An 18,052-nucleotide genomic window follows, 5' to 3' on the forward strand; every position below is an offset into this window, starting at 1 on the left:
TTGATCATCGCGTCTCCACCGTCAGCCATGAGCAGCCACCACGCCCAGCTCAATATTCTGTGTCGGGGGTTGGGACCCTGTCATCCTAGGAGCTCATGCTACCGGGGCGAGCTGACCTCCGGCGACTCGCCGAGCACACCGCCAGCCATCTTCCTCGTAGTCCTCAGGAACCACAATTCCCGGCATGCCTCACGACCGCGGCCCTATAAACACAACAAATCCCGACGTGACTCTGGGCGGTCGGGAGTGGAGGGTTCTAGAAGGCGTGACGTGGGGGTCGAAGCGGGCTTGGAGGCGGGTTCTCGTGGGCGGCGGCGGCGGCGGCCGCCACTACGGGACCTGGAAATACACTAGCGACTGGGGTGGCGGACGCAGCCTTGTCTCGAAGGCCATGGCGGCGCTCGGCCGGCCCTTCAGCGGCCTCCCTCTGAGAGGCAGCGCGGACTTCCTGCAGCCGCCGCCGGCCTTCGCGGGCCGGGCCTTCCCGCCAGGAGCCGCCGGCCCTGACCTGGCCCCGCGGCCGGGCTCCCGCGTTGCGCCCAGCAGCCCGAGCGGGAGAACAGCGCGCGGACGGTGAGGAGCAGGTGGGGCGGGCCCGTTAACCCCGCGGGACGTTAACCGTGAGTCCCGGGTCTCAGGCCGGCGACCCACCGAGGGTCTTTCGGCCTGGCCGCTCCCTCAGGACGCGCGGCCGCCGGCCGGGACAACTTCGAGAGGCTCCGGGACCCTGCGGTTCCTCATTGGCAGTGTGGGGACAGAAATGGGTCCTGGAGCGAGTGCTCAACGGTCACTGCCCCGGACTGAAGTGACAACTTCAGATTTTCTTGTCTGCTTAAGTGACGTCCTCGGCACGACGTGACCTGATCTTGGGAGCTGCAGGTCTCTCACGGCCAGAGAAGGGATTTGCAGTTTGTGGCGGGAGATCCCGATAAGTAGAGCCAGAAGGACGGAATGCAGAAACCTTGGATTTCAAGTGCCTGTCTTGGCTGACTGATTTGTTTTGTTTGTTCCAACAGTGTTCCCATTCACTGTAGAAAGAAACACAAGCGATTGGCGGAGGATGATGAGTAAGTTTCGAGGACCATTTGCCCTCTGTGTGGTGGCTGTTAGTTTAACACGTGTGTCCTATTTTAAGTGGAAAAGGTAAAGCATATTGTATCTCTTTAAACTAGTGACATTGTTTGCCTGCTAGGGGCAGGAATTGGGTGTCAAGCAGGTAGAGGAAGTCTCACTCTGTAACCAATATAGTATTTGAATTTTAAACTATCATAGATAGAGTTTAAAACAAAACAAAAAATCAAAGGATGTATACTGGATAGGGTTTGTGTTCTTGTCAGAGGTAACCTTATAGCCTGTTTCTTACTTTTAGGAAAGTAGTTCAGAAACTTAAAGTTTATGGTCATGTGTGCTTCAGTCGCTTATGTCTGTAGCTAGCTACCTGTCCACACTGCACTGGGGGGGGATTGCTTCCTTTTACTCTCTCAAGGTCTACCTGTTGCTTTCTGTTTTGTTTTAAAAGACAGACTCACTATGTAACCCTGCCTAGTCAGGAACACATTATGTAGAGCAGACTGGCCTCAAACTTAGAGATCTGCTTGCCTCTGCCTGTTGAGATTAAATACAGCATGTCTCAATACCCGAGTTTTCCCCCCTTATTCATTATTACTGTGTATATGACCAGATGCCATGGTGGGTGTGTGGGAGTTAGAAGACGTTCAGAAGTTGGTTCTCTCGGATCACGTAGTCAGGATCAAGTTCAAGCTGTCAGTTTGGTGGTCAGCATCTTTACTCATCCAGTCATCTTGCTTTTTGTTTTTCCTGTTGGAAGGACCAAACCCTGGGCCTGGCAGATGCTTGACAACTGTTCTCCCATTGAGCTTCATTTATTTTAAGCCCTGTCCTGGATAGTTTTAACTGTGTGTATGATCCTACCCCTTCCCCTTTGTAGAAACTGAATTCTTTTCTGATAATGATGGCTCACTCCAGTAACTCCAGACCTGAGAGTCTGAGGCCAGCCCTGGCCTGTATGAAACAAAAGCCAATAGTCTCAGCTCTTGGAGGAAGGTGGAAGTAGGAAGATGGACATCCAAGGCCGTCTTCAGTAACAGTGCTGACTTGTGGCCAGCCTGGCATATATGAGATTAAAATAATTAAGAGAAACTTTGAATTGGCTAGGTTTGTTTATGCTTAGACTGACCAAAAAAAACAATGCTTGGAGGTTACCTTATTTTTTTCGAGTGAGTGAGTGAATGTAGGTAGACTCAGGGTAGGGGGATACAGAAGTCTTGGGTGTCATTTCTTAAGTATCATCCATCCTTTTTTTGTTTGTTTTGAGGCAAGGTCGCTGTGCTGTCAAGTATGTGGAGGCCAAAGGTCGACGTCCAGCATCTTGCTCAGTTGCTCTTCATGTTATATTTTGAGGCAGTGTATCTCACTTGAACCCAGAACTTGCATTTTGCTTGCACTGTAAATCCATCTCCTCCTGGGTCTGCCTGCCATTTACAAATAAACTCTTTTTCATGCTGACCAGCATGTGCTTTCATCCATTGAGTCATCTCCCTAGCTGCCCACCTAGTTTTTAAGGCAAGGTTCTCACTGGCTTGGAGCTCACCATGTCAGTTGAGTTGGGGGAGGGGGGCAAGCAGAACCCAGGGTATTGCCATTGCTGCCTTCTGGCGCTAGTATTATGAGTCATCAAGCTTGGCTCTTTTTATGTTGGTTCTGGGGATTGAACCCAGGCCCTCATACTTTCATGGCAAACCGAGCTGTTTTTCCCAGTTCAAAGAGTTTTCTTAATTAAAAGCCCCTAGATCATGGGAGTTGTTGCCTTAGGGTTGCTATAAAAAAAAACACACACAAGAACTTTTTTTTTTTTTTTTTTTTTGCCTTTTGTAGTGCTCTAGATTGTTGAATTGTTGATTCTAGTGTTTGCTTAAAATGTAGAAACAAAGCCAGGTGTGGTGGCACACACCTTTAATCCCAATGCCTGGGAGGCAGAGGCGGGCAGATCTCTTGTTCAAGGCCAGCCTGGTTTGCAGAGTGAGTTCCAGGAGAGCCAGGACTACACAGAGAAATCCTGGGAGGTGGGGGTAGGGTAGAAACTATTGATTTTAAAAGTTAACTACCTTTGATTTGTGAATGGAGAGATTGGGGCATTGACAGGGATAGCCTAGACCTTTGGATATATGCCCGGATGTGTACTGCTGAGCTTGCCACATTGTTCTCAGCATCTAGAAGCCTGTCTTTAAAATTTGTGTGTGCATTCACAAGTGTATGCTGATGCTTAGAACCCAGAAGGTGCTGGATTCCCTGGGGCTGGAGTTGCAGAGGGTTGTAAACCACCTGATGTGGGCACTGGGAATTGAACTTGGGTCTTGTAAGAGCTCTTAACTATTGAACCATCTCTCCAGCTCCTAGAAGCATTTTTAATTCACGGTTTTTTAGAGCTTAATTAACTATTGATATTCAGTTATAGCAAAGTAAGCCTACAGGCATAAAATAACCAAACAATCAAAGAACTATTTCATAGATGAATGTTAGATGCTCTGGGAAATTGCCTGTTCTCTCAGTTTATGGTTTTTCTTAGCTGGTGTTTCATAGGCGTGCACCAACATACCCAGCTTGAAGGAGTTTTGTTGTCGTCATCGTTGGTGGTGTTTGTTTTTGACAGAATTTGATGCATATCAGGCTGTCCTAGAACTGTATAGCTGACTCTGGCCCTAAACTCCAGATTCTCTTGCCTCCTAGATATTTTCTAGTACTTTCTTCTTTGGGGGCGGGGGCAGCTTTTTTGTTTCTTGAGACAGGGTTTCTCTGTGTATCCCTAGCTGTTCTGGAATTCATTTGTATACCAGGTTGTCCTCCCAACTCATAGAGATCCCCATGCCTATGCCTCCCAAGAGCTGGGATTAAAGGAGTGTGCCACCAATGCCTGGCTACTAGTACTTTCTAATGAGGTAAAATTTTAAATCAAACATAATGGATTATGATTTCTTTTAAATAAATACAGGCTTAATAGGGTAATATTGTCAAATTAAACATTCCAGAAACTTTAATAATTTATTTTCACAGTGTTAAGGTGGGTTAAAAATTTTCTCCTATAAACATATTTATTCATTTCCTTTGACCATCAGTTTAATTAATCTGAAGAAGAAATAATGAATGGGCATTTTGGTTATATGATCTAACCTTGGTGCTGCACACACTGCTGCTATTCAATAGAGAGCTTGTAGTCTAAATACTTGTTTAAAAAAATAAAAGGAAAGTGTATTGCTTTTAGCTAGCAGGGTACACATAGTGCTGATACAAGCTCATGGTAAGCAATTTAACAATTAACTTCCCCTCTAGATTTAGGGTAGAACTCAGGGTCTCTGGCTCCACTCAACATTCAACTTTACTGGGACACTTTGGAAAGGTCAGCTGATAGATTTCCACGTATCTCCAAAAGGAAGAAGCTAGCTGGGTTTGATGAATTCTAAGGTCTCTTAAGTACTTAGACATCTAGGAAGTAGATGGGGTATGTTACCCTAGAAGAAAGGGAGATCCCACCATTAGTCAGGGACAGATAGCCAAAGGGAAGAAATGTGTGCTAATGGCCTGTTCTTGTGGTGCTTGAAGCATGCGTTGGTAGATGGGTGTGTCTGCTGTAAGGAAATACAGGGTGACAACCAGACACTTTCTCATGTGGGTCAGGGAATGTGATACTGAAGCAAAAACAAAATGTAGTTGGGGCAGAACTGTGGCTTTGTCTTTTTAGTTATGGGAATGTTCTGCCTGTGTGTATGTCTGTACCAGCCAGGCCAGGACAGAGTGTAGAATTCCCTGAACTGGAACTACAGATCATTTATGGGTACTGGGACTTGAACCTGTATCTACTGGAAGAGCAGCCAGTGCTCTTGACTCTCAGCCACCTCTCCAGCAAACCCTCTTTTTATTGCTTTGCTTCCCGCTTGATCTTTCCTGCAGATTTTTTCCTTTAAAAGGTTAAAGTCTTGGAAGTGCTGCATAAATTGGTAAAAAATAGAAGAAAATTTCTCAGAGAAGCTATTGGGGGGGGGAAATACATGATATTCTAGCTGTAGAATAGAGATTTTTATATTTAATAATTTGATTTAAAAAGAGTAATAATAAATTGGGACTGGAGAGATAGCTCAGGACTTAAAAGCACTTGTTCTTGCAGAAGACCCTCAGAATGAATTCTAAGCACCCCCGTGGTCGCTCGCAGATGTCCATAACTCGAGTCCTAGGGGATCTGAGACCTCTTCTAACCTCATAGCCACACATGTGGCACACATACCTGCAGGCAGAACACCAAACATAAATAAACACATCTTTTTGAGGACTAAATAAATGTGAGCTGGGCATGGTAGCATGTATCCTTTTAATTGACTAGAGAAATGGCTTGAATTTCATCTGTAATAGTTTTTAATTATTTTTCTTCCCTCTATTCCTACCGCTTTCTGCCTTCTTCATCCTAGGTGTCCAATAAGAAAGAAGAGACTGACTGAAGCTGAATTCTGCTCAGTTGCTAATGAATGGGTTCTTGACACACACCAGGGTTTAGAAGGTCATGGAGTAAACTCGTGTCCTAGTGGTCTTTCTGTACCCAATATGCTAGATGCTATCTGTGAAGAAATGGATCAAACGACTGCAGAACCACAGTGTGAAATTGCCCGAAGGAGGCTTCAGGAGATTGAGGACAGGTACAGACAGTGTGTGTTGCAAGGCTTGCTGCTGCTTCTGTGTCACAGTTCTCTTAAGATGGTCAGGAGCATCATTTGGTGATTCTAGAGATCAAGAAATAAAAAATACATTTTCTTGTTTTTATTGAGCTATACATTTTTTTCCCACTCCCTGCCTCCCCTCTCAGTTTACTCAGGAGATCTTGTCTTTTCTCCCTTCCTAGGCAGATCCATGTATGTCTCTCCTAGGATCCTCTTTGTTTTTCTAGGTTCTCTGGGGTTGTGGACTGTAGACTGGTTATCCTTTGCTTTATGGCTAATACCACTTTCGAGTGAGTACATACCATGTTTGTCTTTCTGGGTCTGGGTTACAATGGGTTCCATTCATTTGCCTGCAAATTTCAAGATGTGATGGTTACTTACCACACTCCATTGTGTAAATGACCACGTTTTCTCTATCCATTCTCTAGTTGAAGGCCATCTAGGTTGTTTCCAGGTTCTGGCTATTACGAATAATGCTGCTATGAATGAACATAGTTGAGCAAATGGCCTTGGGGTGTGAGTGTGCATCCTTTGGGTATATGCCCAAAAATAGTATTGCTGAGTCTTAAGGTAGATTGATTCCCAATTTTCTGAGAAACCACCATACTGATTTCCAAGGTACTGTACAAGTTTGCACTTCCACCAACAATGGAGTATTCCCCTTAGTCCACATCCCCTTCAGCTTAAGCTGTCATCAGTGTTTTTGATCTTGACTATTTTGATAGGTCTACGATGGTATCTCAGAGTTGTTTTGATTTGCATTTCTCTGATGGCTAAGGATGTTAAGCAGTTCCTTAAATGTATTTCAGTCATTTGAGTTTCTTCTGTTGAGAATTCTATTTAGGTCTGTGCCCCATTTTTTAGTTAGATTATTTGATCTTTTGATGTGTAGTTTCTTGAGTTCTTTGTATAGTTTGGAGATCAATCCTGTGTCATATGTGGGGTTGGTGAAGATCTTTTCCCATTTGTAGGCTGCTGTTTTGACTCGTTGATAGTGTCCTTTGCTTTACAGAAGCTTCTCAGTTTCAGGATGTCCCATTTATTAATTGTTGATCTCAATGTCTGTGCTACTGGTGTTATATTTAGTTAGTGGTCTCTTGTGCCCATGCGTTCAAGGCTACGTCCCACTTCATGAGACTCAGTGTGGTTAGATTTATGTTGGTCTTTGATCCATTTGGCCTTGAGTTTTGTGCATGGTGATAGATATAGATTTATTTGCATTCTTCTGTGTGCTGACCTCCAGTTATGCCAACACCATTTGCTGAAGAGGCTTTCTTTTTTCCATTGTATAATTTTAGCTACTTTCTCAAAAATCAGGTGTTCCTAGGTATATGGGTTGATACAAGGTCTTTGATTCAATTCCATTGGTCCAAAACTAAGCTGTTTTCATTATTGTAGCTCTGTAATAGAGTTTGAAGTCAGGGATGGTGATGCCTCCAGAGTTCCTTATTGTACAAGATTGTTTTGCTATCAAGAGTCTTTTGTTTTCCAAATGAAGTTGAGTTTGTTCGTTTGAGGTTTGTGAAGAATTGTGGTAGAATTTTGATGGAGATTGCATTGAATCTGTGGATTGCTTTTTTAAAGATTGCTGTTTTTACTTTGTTGATCCTACCTATCCAAGAGCATGGGAGATCTTTCCATTTTCTGATGTCTTCTTTAATTTCTTTCTTTAGAGACTTGAAGTTCTTGTTATACAGGTCTTTCACTTGTTTGGTTAGAATTACTCCAAGATACTTTGTGTTATTTGTGGCTATTGTAAAGGGTAATGTTTCTCTGATATCCTTCTTATCCTGTTTGTCATCAGTATATAGCAGGGCTACTGTATCCTGCTAAATTTCTGAAGGTGTTTATCAGTTGTAGGAGTTCTCTAGTAGAATTTTTGGGTCGCTTATTTGTTAAGTATATGTATATCGAAAGTTTGATTTCTTTTTTTCCAATTTGTATCCCCTTGATCTCCTTTTGTTGTCTTACTGCTCTAGCCTGGAACTCTGAGTACAACATTGGACAGGGAGAGAGTGGACAGCATTATCTTGTTCCTGATTTCAGTGGAATCTCTTTGAGTGTCTCTTCATTAGTTTGATGTTGACTGTTGACTTGCTGTATATTACTTTTATTGTTTAGTTATGTTCTTTGTATCCCTGCTCTCTACAAGACCTTTGTCATAAAGGGGTATGGGAGTTTTTCAAAGGCTTTTTTATCATCTATGAGATGATCATTTGGTTTTTTTCTTTCACTTGTTTATATAGTGGATTACATTGATGGATTTTCGTATGTTGAACCATCCCTGCATCTCTGGGATGAAGCCTATTTGGTCATGGTGGATGATATTTTGATGTGTTCTTAATTCAGTTTGCCAGTATTTTCTTTCTTTTACATCTATGGACATGAGGGAGATTGGTTTTGTAATTCTCTCTTAGTTGTGTCTTTGTGTAGTTTAGGTATCAGGGTAACTGTAGCCTGGTAAAAAGAGTTTGGCAAGCCAGATGGTTGTGACTCACGCCTTTAATCCCAGCACTCATGAGGCAGAGACAGACAGATCTCTGTGAGTTCCAGGCCAACCTGGTCTACAAAGCTACACAGAGAAACCCTGTGAGGAAGGGGGGAAATATGGCAATGTTCCTTCTGTTTCTATTGTAGGGAACAATTCAAGGAGTGTTCCTATGAGTTCTTTGAAATTCTGTGCTGAAACCATATGGCCCTGGGCATTTTGTTTTTTGGTTTTTGTTGGGAGACTTTTGATGACTGTTTCTGTTTCTTTAGGGGTTATAGTATAGATCTATTTAAATTGTTTATCTGATCTTGATTTAATTTTGGTATGTGGTACTTATCCAAAAAATTGTCCATTTCCTTTAAGTTTTCCAAGTTTGTGGCGTACAGGTTTTTGAATCACCTGATGATTCTCTGGATTTCCTCTGTGTCTGTTGGTATGTCCCATTTTCATTTCCGGTTTTGTTTTTTTGTTGTTGTTTGTTTGTTTGTCTGCTTTTTGTATATTCTCTCTGCCTTTTGATTAGTTTGGTGGATAAAGCCTTGTCTGTCTTGTTGATTTTTCTTGAAGAACCAACTCTTTGTTTCATTGCGTCTTTGTATTGTTTTCTTTGTTTCTATTTGGTTGATTTCAGCTTTCAATTTATTTCCTTCCATCTACTTCTTTGTTGAGTTTGCTTCTTTTTCTAGAGCTTTGAGGTATTCTGTTAATTCCATAGTGTGGGAATTTTCTAGTTTCTTTATGTAGGCTTTAATGCTGTGAACCTTAGCACTGCTTTCATTGTGTCCCATAAGTTTAGATATGTTGTGTGGTCATTTTTATTGAATTTTAGGAAGTCTTTCCTTTTTATTTCTTCCATGGCCCAGTGGTGGTTTGGTTGAGCATTGTTCAGTTCCCATGAGTTTGTGAGTTTTCTGTGATTGGTGTTGTTGAATTCTAACTCTAAGCCGTGGTGATCTGATAAGATACAGGGGGTTTTTTCTTTTTCTTTTTCTTTTTCTTTTTTTTTTTTTCTGTTGAGGTTTGCTTTGTTACCAAGTATGTAGTTGATTTTAGAGAAGTGTCTATGGGGTGCTGAGAAGGTATATTCTATTGTGTTTGGGTCGAATGTTCTATAGATGTCTGTTAAGCCCACTTGAGTCAATAACATCTTTTACTTCCTTTATTTCTCTGTTTAGTTTCTGTCTAGGAGACCTGTCCAGTAGTGAGAATGTGGGACTTGATGCTTTAGTAATGTTTGTTTTACAAATGAGGATGCCCTTGTATTTAGGGCATGGATGTTCATAACTGAGACTTCACTTGATGGAGTTTTTCTGTGGCAATATGGAATGTCCTTCATCTCTTTTGACTAATTTTAGTTTGAACTGTGTTTTGCTAGCTATTAGGATAGATACAACAGCTTGTTTCTTAGGTCCATTTGGTTGGAAAATCTCCGAAACCTTTACTCTGAGGTAATATCTGTCTTTGAAGTTGAGATGTATTTCTTATATGCAGCAGAAGGATGGATTCTGTTTTAGTATCCAATCTGTTAGTCCAACATTTTATAGTCTGATTGAGTCCATTGGTATTAAGGGATATTAATGACAAGTGATTGCTAGTTCCTGTTATTTTTGTTGGTGGTGGTATTGAGTGTGTGTGTTTACCTTCTTTAGGATTTGCTGATGTGGGATTATCTGTTGCCTGTATTTTTGTGGGTATGGCTAACTTCTTTGGGTTGGAGTTTTCCTTCTAGTATTTTCTGTAGACTGGATTTGTGGGTGGGTATTGTTTAAATCTGGTTTTGTCACGGAATATCTTGTTTTTGCCATCTGGTGATTGATAGCTTTGCTGGGTATAATAGTCTGGGCTGGCATCCTTGGTTTCTTAGTGTCTGAATAATACCTGACTAGGACCTTCTGACTTTCGTTGTTTCCCTTGAGAAGTTGGGTGTAATTCTGATAGGTCTGCCTTTATATGTTACTTGGACTTTTTCCTTTGCAGCTCTTAATATTCTTTATTCTGTATGTGTTTTGATTATTTTATGTGGACAGGGAATTCTTTTCAGGGGAGGGGTTCTGTATGCCTCTTGTACTTTCTCTGGAATGTCCTTCTTCAGATTGGGAAAGTTTTCTTCTATGATTTTGTTGAATATATTTTCTGTGCCTTTGAACTGGACTTTTTCTCCTTCTATACCTATTATTCATAGGTTCAGTCTTTTCATGGTGTCCCAGATTTCCTGGATACTTTGTATTAAGAACTTATTGGATTTAACATTTTCTTTGACTGAAACCGCTATTGTATCTTGAATGCCTGGGATTCTCTCTTCCATCTCTTGTATTATGTTGTTTATGCTTGCATCTGTAGTTCCTGATCATTTACCTAAATTTTCAAGAGTTCCCTCAGTTTGTTTTTTGCCTCTATTTCAGTTTTTAAGTCTTGAACTGTTTCCTTCACCTGTTTGATTGTTTTTCCTTGGTTTTCTTTAATGGATTTGTTGATTTTTTTTCCCATTTTTTGTTTATCTTTTCCTCCACTTTAAGGTAATTTTTTATTTCATCTTTAATGGCCTCAACCTTCATAAACTTATTTTAAGGTCTTCTCTGTTGGGATGTTCAGATCTTGCTGTTGTAGAACCACTAGTGTTTGGTGGTGCCATGTTGCTCTTTATGTTGTTGAGTGTATTCTTACACTGGGTCTACCCATGTCTTCCTCCAGGGGGTCCCTCTTCCCCCAACTGGTAGAGTTGGGGGCTGTGGCTCCCTTGAACTCTCCTTCAGGTGTAGGCAGTGCAGAGACTCTGGCGATTGCTCCTCTGGGTGCAGGCAGGGCTGAGGTTCTGGTGGTGGGATAGTTTCTGGAGACCCCTGCTGTAGCACTGACACTGTCCGGGGGTGTGGTCCTGAAAATACTAAGTGGTAGAGGGAGTACTCATGGCTTAATTCAGCTAGCAATGTTAGGGTCAGCTCTCCAGGACAGTTTTCAAACTTATTCCAGATTTTTTCTGCTATATGAACTACTGATAACACTTCCCACTTGTGTGGGAAAATGTAGCTTTATGTGGTCACTTTTCTCTGAGGTATGTATACCTTACTTATCTTTCACTATAGCGCCTGTGACTTTATTCTTTGGATTTTAAATTTTGTTCATTTACTGCAAGAACACCAATACCTTAACTAATTCTTTTTCTTTTCTCTGCTTGTGCTTCATTATTTATTTAGGATAATTGACGAAGATGAAGAGGTTGAAAGTGACAGAAATGTTAGCCATCTCCCAAGTCTTGTCCTTTCTGACACAATGAAAACGGGTTTGAAGAGGGAATTCGATGAAGTCTTCACAAAGAAGATGATTGAGTCTATGTAAGTTATGGTGCATAACATTTCCCCTTAACTGTTCCAATATTTGGGAAAGGGTAGTGTCAAAAGTCCTCTTAAATTCTTACAGGAAGAACAGTAACCATATTTTGAAACCTCTGGTTTATCTGTTTCTCTAAGTTACTCAGACACAGCATGGAGACTAGGTAACGGAAAATGACATGTCAAATGGGAAACAATTGAAATAGTTATCCCAAAGCCTGAAAACCATAGCATAGCCTTTTGGGGCCATTTTGGAGTATTTAGTGTTTTGTTTGGGGAGTGGGAATGTTACTATGTAGCCTAGGCTAGGTGCAAATTCAGTCTTCCTGCTTCCACTTCCTTCACTCCTGATGATTTAAAGCAGAAGTTAAGCCAGGCATGGTGGCTTACACAGGCAATCCCAGCAACACTCGAGAGGCAGAGGTATTAGTTTCCAACCTGTCTGAGCTACCTATCGAGATTTTTGTCTCAATAGAAGGGGGAAAAATGACAAAAGATAGCATAGTTTTAAGATGAAAACAAGACAGAAAAAAAATAGGGACTAGGGAAGTGACTCATGGTGGAATGAAGTCCTGGGTTCCATCCTCAGCACCACAAAACGAGAAGCAGAAATACGCCCGTAGTTTAATGAGCGCAGTTAACTGTTTGTTACATCTTTAGAGTAGAAACAGCGGGTGAGAAAAGGGGCAGGCTTAGGGTAGGGAGTGGTGACTAAGGGGAGAGGCTGAGGGGGAAACAGGGTGGCAAACACAGGAGGCCTGCCAAGTGTGGAAGGTCTCCGTTCTCATTGTCTATGTGCAGAATAGCAGGCAGACTAAAGACATGGAAATACTGCCTGGGAAACCTAGACTCAATACTCACTGAGGCTAAGTTTAGTCTGAAAAGGACTCTTGGAACCCAGACCTCAATAGTGCTGGGCACAGGCGGAGTTCAGCTGCTGCTTGTGGGAGAGCCAGAAGGTTTTCAATTGGGCCCTAGCTTAAGTTTATAATTAACTACTCAAACCTGAGGGTGTGTAAATAGTGTAGCCACATGTATACAGGTCAGTTTGCCCTCCTGCTCAAAGTAGTGTCTGCTGCTCTTAGTAGTTTTCCAGACTAGGCCTTTGAGAATATTCTTCATTGTAATTTTTTTTTCTGTTTTATTTCTGGGTTCCAGAAGATTTTCCTAAATTCAGGGTAAGGATTTTTTTTTCTGTTTTGGAGATGAGATAGGTTCTCATGTAGCCCAGGCTGGTCTAGAACTTCTGACTCTCTTGCCTGCACATCCCAGGTGCTGGGTTAACAGGCACTACTCCCAGCGATGGATGGGAAAATGCATGACTATGCACACCTAACGTAATTGTTTTGGTTTAGCTGCAAAGCATTCTACTTCCTAACTGTGAAACAAGTCATCAGAAATGAGTATGCTGGTTCAGGGTTTCATTCTTATTTATAATTATTTAATATACAGTAGTCACCGACAGGGCTAGGGAAATGGTGTAGTACTAGAACAGTAACTCAGCTTACATGAGACTCAGTATCACAAATCAAAACAAAAAGCTGTAGTCGTGCAAATCTGTACATTAAAAAACGTGTCTGGGTGTATCATTATAGCTAGTGATGTGGCTCAGTGGGCCTTACATTGTGGCATTAAGTTAAATCTGGGGCCCTTCTTTGTTTTTGTTTTGTTGGTTTTGAAGGTCTCAAAACCCTGCTATCCTAGAACTCGATATGTAGACACGACCAGTTATGAGCTCACAGAGGTCTACCTGCCTCTATTTCCTGAGTTCTAGAATTAAAGGCACGTGCCATTACACCCCGCTCAGTGGCCCAGTTTTTGCTTGGATATTTGTTTTGCTGCTGTTCATGATTTAAAATATAAATAGGACTGGCGAGGCCACTAGGAAGTGAAGCACTTAGATGTGTGAGGGCCTGGCTCCACTCTCTAGCATATCAGAGAAAATAATTACATATGGAACTTTATGTACTTGAGGACCTGGGAATAATACTCACTTCCTAGAGGACGTGCTGCTCTTGCAGAGGACTGGAGTTTGATTCCTGACACACCCAATACCAGGTGGCTCCAGGGGAACTTAAGCTTCTGGCCTCCTTGGTCACCTACTGCACACATGTTCATATCCCCATTCAGACACAGACACACACATGCACATAATCTTTTTAAGTCCTGTTTGAATTCTCCTAAATATCTCCAGCTCTCTTTTAAAACAAAACATGAGTAGCTTCACGAATTTGTGTGTTCTTGTACAGGGACCATGCTAATCCATATCATTCCAAATTTAGTATACCTGCTGCTGAAGTGAACATTTATTGTTTTAATCAAGAGAATTTATATGATGAGAACTGATGAAAAACATCAAGATGAAAATAATAGTGGAAGTATACAGTAGCTGATGGGTAGAAATACAAAGGGACAGTAGATGGCACTTTGAGGGCCGCTGGGTCATAACTGGAAGGTGCTAAGCAGTGAGCAGCAGCTTGTTGTAGAGATTTGAATGTCCTCAAGTTTTTATAGGAGTCTGTATTTCACATCCCAGGAGCCGTCCTTCTATGGAACTTGTGCTCTGGAAACCTCTCCCTGAAATCCTTTCTGAGAAGCCAAAGCCATCATCTAACCCTAAGAACTACATGGGAGAGAGCCAAACGAAGCATACAGCTGCCATCACTGCCTTTCCACAGAGAACTGAAGTGTTACTGGAGCCTCGGCACACGGACACGCCACTTTACCATAGTCTGGACACAGCTGCTAGCACAGAGGAAGAGATGGAGCTCTAGAGACCAGCTCTGCGTCAGCTTGGCAAGTTATAGAAGGCTCCTGTGTTCAGTAATGAGCCTGCCTGTATAGTATAGGGACCTGAAAGTTTTATGAAACGGGTGTAATATCTCCACCTGTGATTTAGGGTGGGACTGTCATTGTGGGTAGCCATTTATCGAATTCAACTTTTTGCCAAGGAAGCTTATCTCAAGGGAAATACAGTTTTCTATCAGGCTTATCCAAGAAATGTTACAGTCTCTTTAAAGACAACCATAGACGCTGGATGTGTTATGGTGACTGAAATCGTCTGTCACATTGTTGAAGCCATTCATTCTTACGATGCTTATAAAGAGGAATGCTCCTAATTGCCACTGCACCCTGACAGCTGAGTCATGTGTTGAGCTTCTTGTAGTGGTGACTGTACGCATGGGGAGCGGGAGGGAGGGAAAAAAGCAGTAGTTTGAGTCTCTTGCGAAGGAATTAAAGAGGCAATGAAACGTGCTGGCATCATCAGGTCCGGGTAGCCATTATTACTCAAGCAGTAGCTCTTGGTCTGCTTTAATGACTGATAAGCTCAGTTGGTCAGTGATGTTTACACCTCAGTTAACTATAAGTAATTGATTAAAAGAGTGTGAGGTAACCCTTATAAATTGCCTGAGAGAGAGGTGTCTCTTCATGAATCCTGGGGACATGCAGTGTCAGCTAAATCCGGCATTATTCATAGCTTCTAAAGTTTAAAAAGGGAAGGTTGTACTTGCATCCACAAGTTGAGTTTTTTAATGTTGGTTTTGAAAACAGTGAATTAGCTGAGAATAAATATCTTGGAGATTTACTGAAATAGCTCATTGTGCAGTGCTTAAGCTATTGTATAGTAAGCCTAAAAGTTAATGGAAGATGGCCTCCTACCAGCAGGAAATGTTCACCCTGTGAGTACTAGAACCAGGCTCAAGGTGTTCTTGGGAAAAACCAGGGTAAAAGTTTTTAATTTCTCAGGAAGAGCTCTTCAGCATGGCAGGGTATGTAATGAAGGCTTGGCAACTCCTTCAGCGCTGTAGAGCAGTCTGTGTGAGATAGCTCTTCCACAGCAGAGCACCTCAGTTCAGTTGTCACTTTCTGGGTCTTCTCCCGTTGTAGTGGAAAAAGAGAAAAAGTTCGCGCCAAGTAGAGGGGAATTTTTAGAAACTAGCTTCCAGGCATTTTTGCAGCCCATGCTGAAATCCCTCCCGTGATGGCATCGGAGTACTGGTCTGTACAGTGGACTGTCTCCTCTTGCCTATCGTTCTTGCTCTCTCTGTTTCTGTCTGGATGTCAGGAAAAAGTTTAATGTTTAATATTTAAACAAAATGGTTATGTCTACACAATAAAATTACTCAAGCTTCAAACTAGTATTGAAACCAGTTGGAAACCAGCTTATTGTTTCTTCATCTCAGACTCAGAGGTGAAAGAAAACTGTCTTCTGTTGAAATGTACAAGTGTTTAACTCATGTCGTTTGAAAACTCCTGACTTGTTTAATGAGACCAACTAGTAAAGTTTATAGCCTTAAAGAATTCTCTGTGCCAAGGAGTTTTAATACAGTGTAGAAGCATACGAGGACTGCCCAGAGTTTGGGGTTAGCCAGTGTGAGAATGGGAGGAAGTGGCAGCTTTCCAAAGTGCATAGAACACCAGGACTGCCTCTTACCAAAGGCCTCAAATGATGCTGATGCATTTGGTAACCACTGGAGAGAAGAGGTGGCTTTTAATGAAGAACAGAGCTTTTCAGGAGTCCTTATCTGACATGACCTTTATTTCTGCAGGAAAATGATGTTTCATGCTCCTTTTTGGACTTATCTTCTTGCACATATTTGTACAAAAGTCATCCCTCTTCATCCTTGTGGTGCTGACTCATCTGACTCTCCACAGCCCTGATGCCTCTGCAGTCTGTTTTCTTTTCTAGCATAAGCCTTTTGCTTTGCCTTAAGGTTTTCCTAAAGGTTTAACAGGTCTTTCCGTCTTGTGTAGTTTTTGAAGCATGGATCAGACATTGGCTCAGTATGTTAATGTGTGAAGGTCAGCAATTCTCTAAAGCAGGTGAGCTTCAATGAACAAATGTGTTTCTCTGAGTTTGAGTTGGGTGTATGTATGGGGAGGTTTGTTTGGGGGGGCATTCTTGGTTGGGTTTTTTGTTTTTTGTTCTTAATATGAAGAATCCAGTTCTCATAATTTAAATCAGTTAAACACTGCTCATTCTTGAAAAGATAAAAATGTAAAATGTAGAAACAAGTAGGACAGGACTTAGAATAACTTCAGGGGGAACATTAACTAGCAGGTCCATAGTGACAAGAATGGTACAGAACTAAGAACATTCTGGAAGATGGTGTCAATTTTACTTTAAAAATGAGAATCTGTTTTTTCTGTGTTTTATTATCTCCAATAAAAGTCAAGTGTTTTCAACTGTTTAAAGTATCCTGTACATATGGAAATGAAATAGATTTTTTTCTTGCTTTCCTTTAAATTTTAATTAAGGCAGCATTCATATCATTGAAAAACTTTACATTTGTCCTGAAATTTGAAAAGTGAGCTGTTTCTAATAGACAAGTTGTTTTGCCTTTCTAAATGTGCCAACAGCTTGCTTCCGCCTGAGTGGGTTTCTTCTGGGGACCATCTGATGCTGCCCCTGTGACTGATCCTTCAGTGTTTATATGTGGAGTTGGAGGGGCTTGGACACTTTAGAGAGAAATTAGGCAAAGTCTTATGATGTTGGTGCATGTTGTTCTTTTGCTAAGAGCTGACAGGTCACTAGGTGGCAGTATTGCCTGCATATTTGCAATATTTTTTGCTAGCCACATCTCTGACTGGTGAGGCTATTTTATTTTACCAAATTTTGAAAACCATGGTAAAAGTTACCTAACATAACAGGTTGGAAATAAAGATTAGAATAGATGGTGACACTTCGTTATCTAACCAGCTCATTGGAACCAGGGTTTGAGTACAAGGTGAATAGATACTCAAGGAAATGTAAGTTTGTGTGTATTGGTTTAGTTCTCTGTTAGTCCCCTAGTTCCTCAGACTACCAGTAGTATTTTAGGAATGCATTTTGAACAATGCTGAAACTCAAACTCCTGCAAGATGCTGCTGGTGTTGACTTTTCAGCACTGGTTTGGTGGGTAAGCCAGTCATCCTACTTCATGAATGACAGAAGTCAAGAGGGTTGCTAGGGAAGGGAGAGTCGTTTCTTCAGTGGTGTAGCCACTGGTAAGTTGCCCATGCTACAGTAAACCACTACCCACCCATGTTCATACAAGCAACCTTAATTAAACTCAGTGGGACACATCCATACAAGATAGAAGGGGGGCATTATTGGAAAGAGAGGGTTCAATGGGAGGGAGATGAAGATAATGGGTTGAATATGACTAAAACACATAACTAGAAGATTGTCAAAGAACAAAAAAATTTAGGTCAGAAGGGTAAAACATGTAATCCCAGCATTTGGGGAGGTGGATGAAGGAAGATTCCTAAGTTCAGAATCATTGTGTGCTCCATATTGAGTTTGAGCTCAACCTGGGATGCATGAGAACCTGTCTCAAACAAACAGGGTCTGGAGGGGATGGGTCAGTCAGTAAGATTGCAAGCAGGACGACCTGAGTTCAGATCCCTAACCCTCATTTTAAAGAGGTGGGAGTGCATATCTGTCTCCCCAGCACTTGAGAAGGCAGGCAGATGTAGGAGGATCCCTGGGGCTTGTTGGTCAATCAGTCTACCTGAATTTGTGAGCT

The 18,052-nt window shown here is 41.8% G+C and overlaps 1 protein-coding gene and 1 pseudogene across 3 annotated transcripts; one reads left to right on the forward strand and one right to left on the reverse strand.

The window, feature by feature from the left end:
* The first annotated feature begins 227 nt into the window (after positions 1 to 227).
* Positions 228 to 16,735, forward strand: Ccdc117 (coiled-coil domain containing 117). 3 transcript variants are annotated; one of them, XM_013126516.3, is made up of 6 exons: positions 228 to 573; positions 1,017 to 1,067; positions 5,478 to 5,702; positions 5,951 to 6,013; positions 11,409 to 11,546; positions 14,080 to 16,735. In XM_013126516.3, the coding sequence occupies exons 1-6, from the start codon at positions 392 to 394 to the stop codon at positions 14,315 to 14,317; spliced, it is 897 nt and encodes a 298-aa protein (XP_012981970.1). In that variant the 5' UTR covers positions 228 to 391; the 3' UTR covers positions 14,318 to 16,735. The 3 variants fall into 3 exon arrangements, with proteins under 3 accessions (XP_012981970.1, XP_021079593.1, XP_005087859.1); XM_005087802.4 differs by lacking the exon at positions 5,951 to 6,013 and having other exon boundaries at positions 238 to 573; XM_021223934.2 differs by lacking the exons at positions 5,478 to 5,702; positions 5,951 to 6,013 and having other exon boundaries at positions 232 to 573.
* Positions 13,751 to 13,849, reverse strand: LOC121141013 (annotated as a pseudogene).
* Positions 16,736 to 18,052: the final 1,317 nt, after the last annotated feature.

This window comes from Mesocricetus auratus, unplaced genomic scaffold, assembly GCF_017639785.1.
Source record: "Mesocricetus auratus isolate SY011 unplaced genomic scaffold, BCM_Maur_2.0 Super-Scaffold_100006, whole genome shotgun sequence".
In the NCBI taxonomy this organism is placed as follows: domain Eukaryota; kingdom Metazoa; phylum Chordata; class Mammalia; order Rodentia; family Cricetidae; genus Mesocricetus; species Mesocricetus auratus.